This window comes from Aedes albopictus, chromosome 1 (assembly GCF_035046485.1).
Source record: "Aedes albopictus strain Foshan chromosome 1, AalbF5, whole genome shotgun sequence".
NCBI classification, from domain to species: Eukaryota; Metazoa; Arthropoda; class Insecta; order Diptera; family Culicidae; genus Aedes; species Aedes albopictus.
This window is the reverse complement of record NC_085136.1, coordinates 119,410,443-119,422,909: the sequence shown is the minus strand read 5'-3', so window position 1 is coordinate 119,422,909 and position 12,467 is coordinate 119,410,443. Positions and strand designations below refer to the sequence as shown.

The window sequence follows — 12,467 nt, the reverse complement described above, 5'->3', positions numbered from 1 at the left end:
ACTGGTATTCAGCAAACTTTGCTGATTTATTTTTGTCCTGATTCCATTCAGCAAGGCAAATTTACTGCATATCAACAATTACTTTTCATCTTGCTAAATCATCCAGCAATTTTGACAGTTGATCAGCAACGTTGAGCTGGAATTCAGCAATTTATTTTGCTGATTTTGTTTAAGCTGGAAGCGTTTCAAAAAAAATTGGTGTGTAGTGCAGGTTCAGCGAGCCTGTCTGGATCAACATCCTACTAGGGTTAAAAAAAACTTTCTAAAAATTTCTTAAGAATTCCCTCTCAGAAGCCCTTCAAACTTTTCTAAGGATTTCTATGTTAAATCGTCCATAGATTCCTTGATAAACTTTTCCATTGATATTTGCATTGAATTAGGCGTTCTTATAAAAAATCCTACAGTGATTCCTGTATTCCTTTAAAAAAATATATTCAGAATACCTGCAGCAATTTCTTCAAAGCTTTCCATAAATTCTTTCAAGGAGTCCTTTAGTAATTTCTCCCGGGATTGCTTTAGAAAGTTATTTGAGGTTACTCAAGAAATTGAGGAATTCCTCAAATGTTTTTTAGGTAAAAATTTTTCTTAGAAATTTTGGCAAGGATTTCTTCAGAAATTTTATGGGATTTCTTCAAGAGTTTTCTAGATTTTTCTAGTGATTTCTTCAACAACAATTCTGCCAGGGAAATTGTACAGGTATTTTTCCGGAACTTTTCTAAAAACATCCTAATATGTTACATAGAAAATTCCAGAAGTAATATCTGCAGGATTCTATTTAGAAATTTCTCTTAAGACTTCAGGGATTCATGCAGAAATCAAGGAATTCCTCCGGGTGTTTCTCTATGTATTTTCTCAGCATTCACAAGGGTTTCTTCCAAGGATACCTACAGGAATTTCTTTACGGATTCTCTCTGTAATACATCCAGAGATTTATTTAATTTGTTTAAAATTTTTAACGTAGCTTCTGGGAGTCCAAAACAACCGATTTAGGAGGTAAGACTTGACATTTTTTCAAAATTTCTGTTCTTCATATAAGTGTAGGCCACCCTACTGTGGAGCGTAAGGAACATGTAAAAAACACATATTTATGTAGGCTGGACTTACATTATATTCCAAGACCAAACCTAGTACTCTTAGTATAAAAGGGTTTTTGCATCTGGAAATATTGATTGATTGAGAACTACTGCTCCTTAGTGAACGCCCGTCCAGGCATCAGGGAACGTTTCCTTCGGTGCTTGAAAAATTATGTTTTCATCTATTCTTACCCTGTACGTTTTGCTAGGTTCACTTAGGAACCAGATTACGACCAGCGGAGAGCGTGACACAGTAAAAAAACTTTTCTTAGTTTAATCACCCCCGCGTGAAAACTATAGAAACAGCTGCTGTTTCTCCATTTCATCAGTGTGTCGCCAACAATTGCGAAAAGGTGTTAACTATACAAGCACGGTGTCTTGCACTTACCTGCAGGTGAGTTTGACGGAACTACCCTCGGGTACGATCACGTCCGAGGAGGTGTCTTCGGTGATGAAATCCGGCGGAATTACCACGTCCAAGTAGCCTATCTGGAAATGAGAAGGAGAACGGAAAAGGAAAGAAACAAAAAATCAACGGTCAGATGAATAATAAAGCAGCGCGCACTTGAAACGTGTGTTTGAAAAATTCAATCTCAGCTCAAGTGGGACTCAACGAGGAGAGCTAGCTGCATGTCCAGGAAAGCGAAACTGATTAGTGAACGGTAGGTACACAACACACACCCAGCCGAGCCAGTATATGTAGTCAATGAATGCCGACGGAAAACAAATAGAAAAGTTTTAATTCAATTTCACCCATATGAATGAAATTGCAATCAATAGTAATAATACGTAACAATTGAATGGGAAGAAGAAGAGGCGGGGGATGGGCATTTCTGGTTGGGATAAAATGCGTCAGATGAATTGAGTGAGTATACATTACTGTACTTGAAGTTACATAATTGAATTTACTCTGATATTCTTCAAACATACCCTGCCCACCTTATCTTCCCGTCTTTGGGCACCGTCTGCATGCTGGGTTCATTTTTGGCTACCTTTAAAATTTTTTGTAAAATTTCAACAGTTTTATGAACCCCATTGATTACATGCTAAATTCACCATACATGTTCATCTGTGACAAATACCTACATGGCGAGTTTTACACGAAAAGTGCTTTTTATACCAATTTCCGTTTAATACGGAACGACTACGGAGGAAGACATAGAAACAAAACATCCCTCCCGATGATGGTGAAAGGGTGCACTTTTCACAGGTGCTCCCACACGTTTTTGCCTTGATTTTTCGAATTTTAATTAAAAGTTAGAAGAAGTTGAGTGGCTTCGGTTTATTTAGCCGGTGCGCTGTTGACAACAAAGGCATCGTGGAGGTGTGATGCCTCGATATTTGGGTACCGGACAGGCTTGCTTGTTTGACTTGACCTAGATCTTCGCATGCATTTTGTTTCTACGATACACATGTACTGTACATACATACATACACTCCCGTTCAAAAGTTTGGGGTCACCCCCTCAAAAACATGTCATTTTTTTAGGCCCATATCTCCGCCCATTTGCGTCCGATTTCAAAACCCTAGGTTTCATTCAAAAGATAATAAGTCAAAGAAACTTTGAACATGATTTAAAAGAAAGTTTTTCAAAAAAATTTGTATGTAAACTTAACCCAAAGTTGCCAAATTTTCTCAAAAATGAATATACACTTACGGCAGTGTCGCTGGAAGTTGGGTCGACCAAATTTTAAGATGAGAGCGGTAATATGACCCATTTTCTATTAGCTTTCAACTGCAGAACTTAGCTAAAAAATCTAGAAAAAAAGTTATTAAGTAAATTAATCCTTGTTGTCATCGACAAAAGTTTGGGGTCACCCCTCAATATGATGTATCGGCCAAAAGTTTGGGGTCACTTTCATAAAACATGGAAAAGTGATTTGGTGAAATCTTCGTCATCTATAGTTCAATTTTAATTAGTTTTGGCTCATTTCAAAGATAATTAACTAAATTTACGTTTGATGTCTTCAACTTAACGTATTTAATGTTTTTTGTATATAAAAATGTTATGTAAAGTTAGCACATTTTACCACGCTTCAAAAAATGAGGCAACTTTACGTTAAGTTTTAGTATGTAAATTTCAACAAATATGTGTGGTTCAATGTCTATGCAGTAAGTATCATTCATTTTGTTTCAAATAAGCCAAGAAGAATTAAAATTGAATGAAAGATGACTAAGATATCAACAAATCACTTTTCCATGTTTTACGATAGTGACCCCAAACTTTTGACCGATACATCATATTGAGGGGTGACCCCAAACTTTTGGTCGATGACATTAAGGATTAATTTACTTAATAACTTTTTTTCTAGATTTTTTAGTCAAGTTCTGTAAAAAGCAGTTGAAAGCTAATAGAAAATGGGTCATATTACCGCTCTCATCTTAAAATTTGGTCGACCCAACTTCTAGCGACACTGCCGTAAGCTTATATTCATTTTTTAGAAAATTTGGCAACTTTGGTTTAAGTTTACATACAAAATTTTTTGAAAAAGTTTCTTTTAAATCATGTTCAAAGTTTCTTTGACTTATTATCTTTTGAATGAAACCTAGGGTTTTGAAATCGGACACAAATTGGCGGAGATATGGGCCTAAAAAATGACATGTTTTTGAGGGGGTGACCCCAAATTTTTGAACGGGAGTGTACATACACACAATTATTTTCTCGGTTTGTGGCCAGCTGAACCCGCACAAGTTGTTCATATGCCATATTCTCACATTCAGCTTCTAAAATGAGCTGTATATTAGCGTGGGTCATCGGAACCGTTTTCTCAGATCAAAGTTTTTTGGTTGCAATTCTGGTCCTGAGTATCTGTGCAAAATTTGAGCACAATAGGTTGCGTCTACACTTTGCGCATTGCAATTGAAATTTGTATGGGATTTTGTCTGGGCAAACATACTTTTTTTGCATTTTTGTCATAAGTTGAAAAAGTTTGTCTCAAACTTTTTAACCGATACTGTAAAATGATAGCCTAGGATGTTCTGAAATACATTGTCGAAGACCGCAAAGCAATCCGATGCTTGTGAAAATAGTTATAACCAACGAACCACATGCATGTGTTTATGTTTTAACATGTGAAGGAACAATAGCAACAAAATCATGCTGTTTCGCCAAGCAATGCCAACGCTATAACTTATTTCATAAGCATCAGATCACTTCGCGGTCTTCGACAAAGTTTATCAGGACACCCTAGGCTATGTTTTCACTTTATTGGTTTCATGGTTTGTGTGTGCTTGACGCGTTTTGTAGAGATACCTATGTTTGGGAAAAGAACCAGTGCTTTCGATTCTTTTAGGCTCTTTCTCACAGAATCATGCAAACTAGTGCACCGGCTCTCTCTGTTAAGGACAGACTTGTAAGAATCCCATAATGGCCGCCATAATGGCCGACTTTGGTACCTACTCATGATTTTGAGGACACAAATCTATTCGTAAACAAAATCAGCGCACCTGGTCTTCTTATTTTAAGCTTATTACGAGTGAGCAAGAACAGAATAATAAAATACACTGTTGTGTGAAGCTCGCTTCTTGAGATTTGTGCGTTTGAAGTTCTGATGCACTGTTGAAGCGGGATTTCAAGACGTTTGTCCTTAAAGATCCACGGTTCACTCACTCACTATACTGATACGAATCTTTTGAACGGGTCCGGAGCTTGTGTCATCCGGATCAGTCGCGAACACCAACTTTGCAGGGTTGTTATTTGGCATTCATGCAACTTGCCCTGCCCCCCGGATCCTTCCGGCTTTGTCCACCTTCTGGATGATGGGTTTGCCGTAAAGTGCAGCGAGCTCATGGTTCATTCATCTCCGCCACAAACCATTCTCCTGCACACCATCGAAGATCGTCCTTAGTACGAGTCGCTCGAAAACTCCGAGTGCTCATGGGTCCTCCTCGAGCATGGTCCACGTCTTGTGTCCGTAGAGGACCATCTTCGGTCTGATTAGCGTTTTGTACATGGTGCATTTGGTGCGTGGGTGAATCTTTTAAGACTGCATCTCTTTCAGGAGCCCGTAGGAGGCCCGACTTCCCCTGATGATGTGCCTCAGAATTTCACGACTGACATAGTTGTCAGCCGTCATCAGTAATGATTCGTGGTAGACGAATTCATCCATCCAAAACTTTGAAGGTATCCCCGTTTATCGTCACGTTACTACCTAGACGGACCCGGCCGTGTCCAGCTCCACCTGCCAGCATGTACTTTGTTTTTGACGTATTCGCCAGACTGTTGCTGCTTCGCGTTTTAGGCGTGTGTACAGCTCTGCCGCCGTTCCGAATGTTCTGGCGATAATATCCATGTCGTTCGCAATACAAATTGACCGGATTTTTCGAAAATCGTAACCCGGCTATTGAGCCCGGCTCGTCGCATCACACCTTCCAGAGCGATGATGAAGAGTAGACATGAGAGTCCGTCACCTTGTCGCAGTCCCCGGCGAGATTCCAATGAACCGGATAGTTCACCCGAAACCCTTACGCAGTTTTGAACACCGTCCATCGTTGCTTTAATCAGTCTAGTCAGCTTCCCAGGAAAGCCGTTTTCGTCCATGATTCTCCATAGCTTTGCGCGGTCGATATTGTCGTATGCCGCTTTGAAGTCGATGAACAGGTGATACGTTGGTATCTGGTATTCACTGCATTTCTGGAGGATTTGCCGTACGGTAAAGATCTGGTCCGTTGTCGACCGGCCGCCGATGAAGCCAGCCTGATAACTCATTCGTTTAGGTGACAGACGACGGAAGATAATCTGGGATAGCACTTTGTAGGCAGAATTCAAAATAGTGATCGCCCTGAAGTTTTCACATTCCAAATGGTCGCCTTTCTTGTGAATGGGGCAGATTACCCCTTCCTTCCACTCCTCCGGTAGCTGTTCGGTTTCCCAGATCCTGACTATCAGCCGATGCAGACAGGTGGCCAACTTTTCTGGGCCCATCTTGACGAGTTCAACTGCGATACCATCCTTAACTTCCCTCAGTGTGGGAGTTGGTTCATTTCCGTCCTCCGCTGCACTGGCGTCGTCGTTCCTTCCGTTGCCGTGGGCTCCCGTGCCTACGTTCTCCACGCCGTTCAGGTACTGATCGAAGTGCTGCTTCCACCTTTCGATCACCTCACGTCCGTCCGTCAAGAGGCCTCCGTCTTTATCCCTGCATATTTCGGCTCGCGGCACGAAGCCGTTGCGGGATGCGTTGAGCTTCTGATAGAACTTCCGTGTTTCCTGGGAACGGCACAGCAGTTCCATTTCTTCACACTCCGCTTTTTCCAGGCGGCGCTTTTTCTCCCGAAAGAGGCGGGTCTGCTGTTTCCGCTTCTGTTTGTAACGTTCTACGTTCTGTCGAGTCCCTTGCTGCAGCATTACCACCCTCGCTACGTTCTTCTCCTCCAAAATCGTTCTGCACTCTTCGTCGAACCATTCGTTCCGTCGATTCCGTTCCACGTACCCGATGGTGCTCTCGGCTGCGTTTTGGATGGCTGCTTTCACAGTACTCCAGCAGTCCTCTAGAGGGGCCTCATCGAGCTCGCCCTCGTCTGGCAACGCGCCCTCGAAATTCTGCGCGTATGCTGAGGCGACATCCGGTTGTTTCAGTCGCTCTAGGTAGTACCGTGGTGGTCGTCGATACCGTACATTGTTGATGACGGAGAGTTTTGGGCGCAGTTTGACCATCACCAGATAGTGGTCGGAGTCGATGTTGGCGCCACGATAGGTCCTGACGTCGATAATGTCGGAGAAGTGCCGTCCGTCAATCAGAACGTGGTCAATTTGTGATTCCGTCTGCTGTGGTGATCTCCAGGTGTAACGATAAGGGAGGCTGTGTTGGAAACAGGTGCTACGTATGGCCATATTTTTGGAGGCGGCGAAATCAATGAGTCGTAGGCCGTTTTCGTTTGTCTGCTGGTGGGCGCTGAACTTACTAATCGTCGGTCGGAATTCCTCCTCCTGGCCTACATGAGCGTTTAAATATCCTATGTAGATCTTGACGTCGTGGCTTGGGCAGCGGTCGTACTCGCGTTCGAGCTGCGCGTAAAATGCGTCCTTGTCATCATCAGTGCTTCCGGAGTGTGGGCTGTGCACGTTTATTATGCTGAAGTTGAAGAATCGGCCTTTGATCCTCAACCTGCACATTCTTTCGTCGATCGGCCACCAACCGATCGCCTCTGCATATCACCCATCACGATGAAAGCTGTTCCCAGCTCCACTGGCGTAGCCACGGGGGGGGGGGGGGGGGGGCGCAGCTCTGGTAGATGGTATGATTACCTTTAAACGTTCGCACCATGGATCCTGTCCAACACACCTCCTCCAGCGCTACGATGCCGAACCCGCGGTCCTTCAGTAGATCGGCGAGTATGCGGGTGCTCCCAATGAAGTTGAGAGATCGGCAGTTCCACGTACCGAGTTTCCAATCGCAAGTCCTTTTTGTTCCCTGGGGTCGTTGCCGTTGGTCTCGGTTCGTATTATTCTGTTGCTGATTTTCCGCTACAATGGTTTTTTTACGGCTGGCTCGTAGGGCCTGAAACCAACCCCCTACTTTCCGGAGGACCATAGTGCACAGTTGAGCTTAGAGTCCTTCCCTGGCACTCGGACGTAGATCAGCCGCCCCTAACATGGAGATCAGACGCTGTTGTGGGCCGCTCCTCCTGGAGAACAGACGCTCAGGTTTGCCGAAGCACACTAATGGTATTGGTACACTTACCCTAGTCGTAACTGTAGCGAACCACAAGGTGATCGCTGTGACTGTTTACATCGTCTACCCTTTAATTTGTAAGGCCAGGACTACAAAAAGTAACGTCGATGATCAACTCCGCTTCGTTTCGGCTATAGGTACTTTTGGTACCGTCATTAGCCAGATTGACATCTGGAAACCCAGAAATCTTACGCAGTTTGGTACACCGTCCATTGTTCCTTCGATCAGCTTTCCGAAGAATGGTCGTATTGAATAAAGCCTGCGCACTTTAGAATCGGTACGCTTTCTACCGGCTGCAGATCAAAAACGGTTTAACCTAGAAAAAAATGTTGTAAGAATCAAATGAAGCTTATTTATTGTTTTTTGTAGGAAAAAATATGAAAAAATCAGTTTTTATTTCTTCAAGATAAAATTTTGACCTGATTGTGAAATTCATGCCATTTTATTCTGCACAAACCAATGATCGTCAATATTTTCAAATTTCACAGCTTACGGGCTGATATTTCCACAAGAAACCAAATTATACTCATCAAACATATGCTCAAAACAAGTTACGACATTAAACTCTTGACAAATATGGTTCACAAGACCATAATAAACTTATAGCCTTATTGTCCATTCACGCTTTATTCAAAACATAATTTTACTCAAACTAACTTTTTATGAAAAAATATTTCCTGAGATCGTTTTTTGGATCAACAATTCCCCAATTCAAGTGGCCCAACTTAATTCATATCGAAACCTGGATTATTTTTGGAATTTTTAGCAGTTTACCCTCACAGTAGTCGGAAATTAACAGTCATAAGGCTAACTCCTCATAATAAGCCTAAAATAAGATAGTTTTCATGGATAAAACACTGAAAACCATATGGATTGTGGAACTATAGATGTGATTCTATGATCACAAATAAAAAACTTCTGAGTAGATTCAGTATTATAAAAAAAATCGTTAGATATTTCACGCCATCAAAACACATCCAATGAACTTCGTCAGCAATAGTCCATACAGCTTTCGAGCCACGATTATTTATATTGTTCTGCATCAAATCATTGGTTTCTTGTATACCAATACTATTCGTATAGTATCCTTCCCGTATGAGTATTTGCCGAACTAAAGCTTATGCGAAAACAACTTTTTTGACCTTAAATATCTATGCAAGTCTTTGATTTTCCATAAAACCCTTCAAAGGCTTACCATAGCTATATTGGAAATTTTAAAACACTCATGGAATATTTTACCTCCCTCAATCAACAATCATAATACCAAGAACTATTCTATACTGCGTAATTGGTGGGTTTGATATTTATATATTCCTACACAAATCTTGAATCTGACAATGATTGGTTTTTGCTCAATGTTTGCAGAAAAAACTGGCACTATTTACGAATTCAGATCAATAGTTCATCTAAAAATATAAAAACAGCAAATTTTATATTTTTCCTACAAACTACAATAGATAAGCTTCAATTGCTTCTAACAACACTTTTTTCCAAGTGACACCGTTTTTGAGCGGCAGCCGGTTGAAAGTGTACCGATTCTAAAGTGCGCAGGACTTACTTATCGAGAAAATCACCACAGCAATATGTACAAGAGAAATTTAATTCACTAAAATTCAAAATTGATTATTTGCATCTCGAAGTTGAAGCGACCATCCAGAGAAGTGACTGTAATGGTTCATCGCATTTCTACTAAACCGACTCGATTAGAAGTAATAAGCTGGTGCTTATATCTTCCTACAAGTCTACTTCTATCTGAACGGTCTGGGCAAATCCACTTCGCATCCTCATCCTCCCACCAATGAATATCCATCCATCCACCACCGTAGAATTCGGTTCCGCAAACATTACGCTAGAACGACGCGGGCAGTAAATTTCGCTAAATAAATCGTACTTAATTTGGGAAAGCATCTGGTTGGGAGTCATGCCAGCCACGCTGCTTCCCCATCGCCGTCTTCGCCACACTTCGCACCCGTTTCGTCGTGGTAGCCAACAGAATGGGAATGTAATTTTTTGATGAGGGAGAAAATGCTTAAATTTAATTAAAGCCATGGACATCGAGGGCGTGTTGCGTTGCTCTAGAGTGCTGGTTTCTGCTCTTGGTTTATCAACGGTTGACCCGAGAATTGTTGGTAGGCTTCCCTTCAGTACTTTTGTGACTTTTATGACTCGATTTATCACGATATGGGGAAAATGAGCAAATAAAGTAATATTGAATTGAATTTAAGTGTGAAAATTGTTAATTATTTTTAGGTGAGTCCTAAAATACCAGGACACAAAAAAAAATGATCAAATGCGAACTACTTAATGCTTTTGTTACATAATTTATTCCACTCAAATGCATGTTTGAACATTATGGAGGAGTCTATTCTTGTTGACTGGGATTTTTAAAAAGCAGTGAATAGCCAAAGCTTCTTCAAAAAGGAAGTTGTGCTTTAACTTAATAATACATTGCTGTAGGAAGCTAAAGAAGTGAAAAGGGGGGAAACAAAGCCATTTTAACATGGATGATGAAATAAATGAAAAAAGCAGTTATTGAATGTGCGTTTACCATGCATAGAGAATAATTATTAATACATTTGACGTGACATTTGTTAAATTTTTCAACGTAATCCTATTCTTGGATGATATTGATACTCTAGATTTGAAGGCATGTTTCGAAGTCAATGAAGCATCCTTTTTCTTTTCATATCTTTAATCGAGAACCTCCCAACTTCCTCCTCTTTTGGGATCAAAAGCCGCAGTGACACTGTTATCACGCTCCCTAGCAATGGCAGTCATAGTGCCGATCCCTGTAGACAACCGCACCTCATGGCCTCGATCCCTCAGTCCATTGATCACGTCCTGATCGAACGTTTGCTCCACATCGACTGCCATCGGTGCCAGCTGGTGATGCAACCGCGGTGCGCTCATCGTATCCTCCAGATTCTTGCCGAAGAATACGCTTTGTAGTACCAACAGTACGGTACCGGTAGTAATGCGTGTCCCACCAGCACCACCCGCAATCAGCCGGACGTTCCCCTCGGCATCAACCACGATGGTGGGAGTCATCGAGGACAACGGCCGTTTCCCCGGTGCAACGTAGTTCGCTGGCGATGCAGGAACTCCGAAGGAGTTGGTAAGTCCAGGAGTGGAAAAGTCATCCATGATGTTATTGAGGACGATTCCGGTCAAAGGAGATCGCCGCTTACAACCAAAGCTGTGGAATGGAGGGATACACTATTGATTGAGATTGGTGGAAAAATTACGCAACTCACTAGGTGTTTATAGTTCCGGTTATAGCAACGGCATCTCCGTTTGGAGCAAGCACCGAAACGTGAGCCGTTCCATGGTCTTCCTCTTCGGAGAACTCTGCTCCATAGTGTTGGTAATCGACAAACGTGCGATCGCTGTCGATCTTCTCCCGTATCATTGCGGCATAGTCCTTGCTGGTGAGGTTCTGAACCAGTTCTTCGATTCCTGGGACGTAGTCTGGATCACCTACGCGCGTGCGTAGTCCGTAGGCATGCTTGAAGCTTTCAACGACTCTATGCCATGTGAGGGGATCTTCCGGTTGAAGATCATCGTAGCCATCAAGTAAGTTCAGAATGTAGATGGCAATAGTTCCACTTCCCGGTAGAGGCATTGTGTAGACGCTTGATCCTTCGTGTAGCTTTGTGGATGCCGGAGGAAGCCAGCGAGGTCTGAAAAGTTTCGATTTCGTTAGCAAGTGTATTCAAGAGGTTCATCCCGTGCATGCTCACTTGTAGTTCAGGAAGTCTTCCTTCGTGATAATGCTACCGAACTCTTTCAAATCTTCAAGAATCAACGGTAACAGAGTGCCATTTTCTGCATGCAAGGAGTCGGCTCCCTCGTTTGCAATGACTTCGAAAGCATCACCAAGAATAGTATACTTCAAATTATCGCCCTCTTCCCACACGTCATCAGTTTCCGGATTCACAAACACCTCGCGTAGCGATGGGATCGTCCGAAGATTCGTTCGTTGCGATTGCAAGGCACTCACCAGGAATGGATTCACAGTAATTCCATTCCTAGCCAACTCAATAACCGGCTCGAACAACTCCTTCCACGGCAAGTTCCCGTAGCGTTCATGAAGTTCCCAGAAGCCTTTGATAACGCCCGGGGTGCCGATCGCCAGCCCTCCCAAAACAGCTGCATCATCGTCACCAACAAACATATCTTCCGTAGCGGCAGCCGGTGCCATCTCTCGAGCGTCCATCGTTTCAACGACTCCCGTCTTCCGGTTGTACACCGTGGCCAGGAACCCACCGCCGATTCCCGTACTCTGGGGAGATGTGAGCTCTTCGCACAGCATAAGGGTGATCGCTGCATCGACGGCCGAGCCGCCCTTTCGCAATATGCCGGCGCCGATGGCAGCACATTCATCCCCATTGGAAACTACCGCCGCTCCGGGCAGGTATCCACGGGAACCATCGGAGTCATCGCTGCGGAGACCGAAGTAAAGACCAAGAACCAGCGCTACCACTACGATAGCCGCTGCGGCCGACAGTAGCAAGAACTTTTTCTTACTGAGATTGAAACTGTTGGGGTGAGAGAAGATTCGTTGAGGTATTTGTAAGAAGCGTGGAACTCAATTACTTACAGCATTTTTGTATCCGATAACACTGAAATCAGTGAACTGGAATTCGTTTGCTCTCAGACCACTGTACTGATGTTCGTTGAACAATAGTTCGGCTCGTACTGAGATTTTTCTCTTGTATTTTTT

At 42.7% G+C, this 12,467-nt stretch overlaps 2 protein-coding genes across 3 annotated transcripts in view; both read right to left on the bottom strand.

Moving 5' to 3' along the window:
• LOC109402227 (lachesin) overlaps positions 1-12,467 on the bottom strand; it is a 525,383-nt gene that overhangs the window by 100,126 nt on the left and 412,790 nt on the right. For both annotated transcript variants that reach the window (XM_062845257.1, XM_062845259.1), the window contains exon 5: positions 1,462-1,562. In XM_062845257.1, coding sequence (XP_062701241.1) covers positions 1,462-1,562 — 101 coding nt within the window. The remainder of the gene's footprint in view (positions 1-1,461; positions 1,563-12,467) is intronic.
• Positions 10,419-12,464, bottom strand: LOC115267223 (glutathione hydrolase 1 proenzyme-like). The gene is made up of 4 exons (XM_029874111.2): positions 12,345-12,464; positions 11,485-12,282; positions 10,999-11,424; positions 10,419-10,940 (listed from the first exon to the last, which is right to left on the bottom strand). Exons 1-4 carry the CDS (start codon positions 12,347-12,349, stop codon positions 10,436-10,438), a joined length of 1,734 nt encoding a protein of 577 aa, XP_029729971.1. The 5' UTR covers positions 12,350-12,464; the 3' UTR covers positions 10,419-10,435.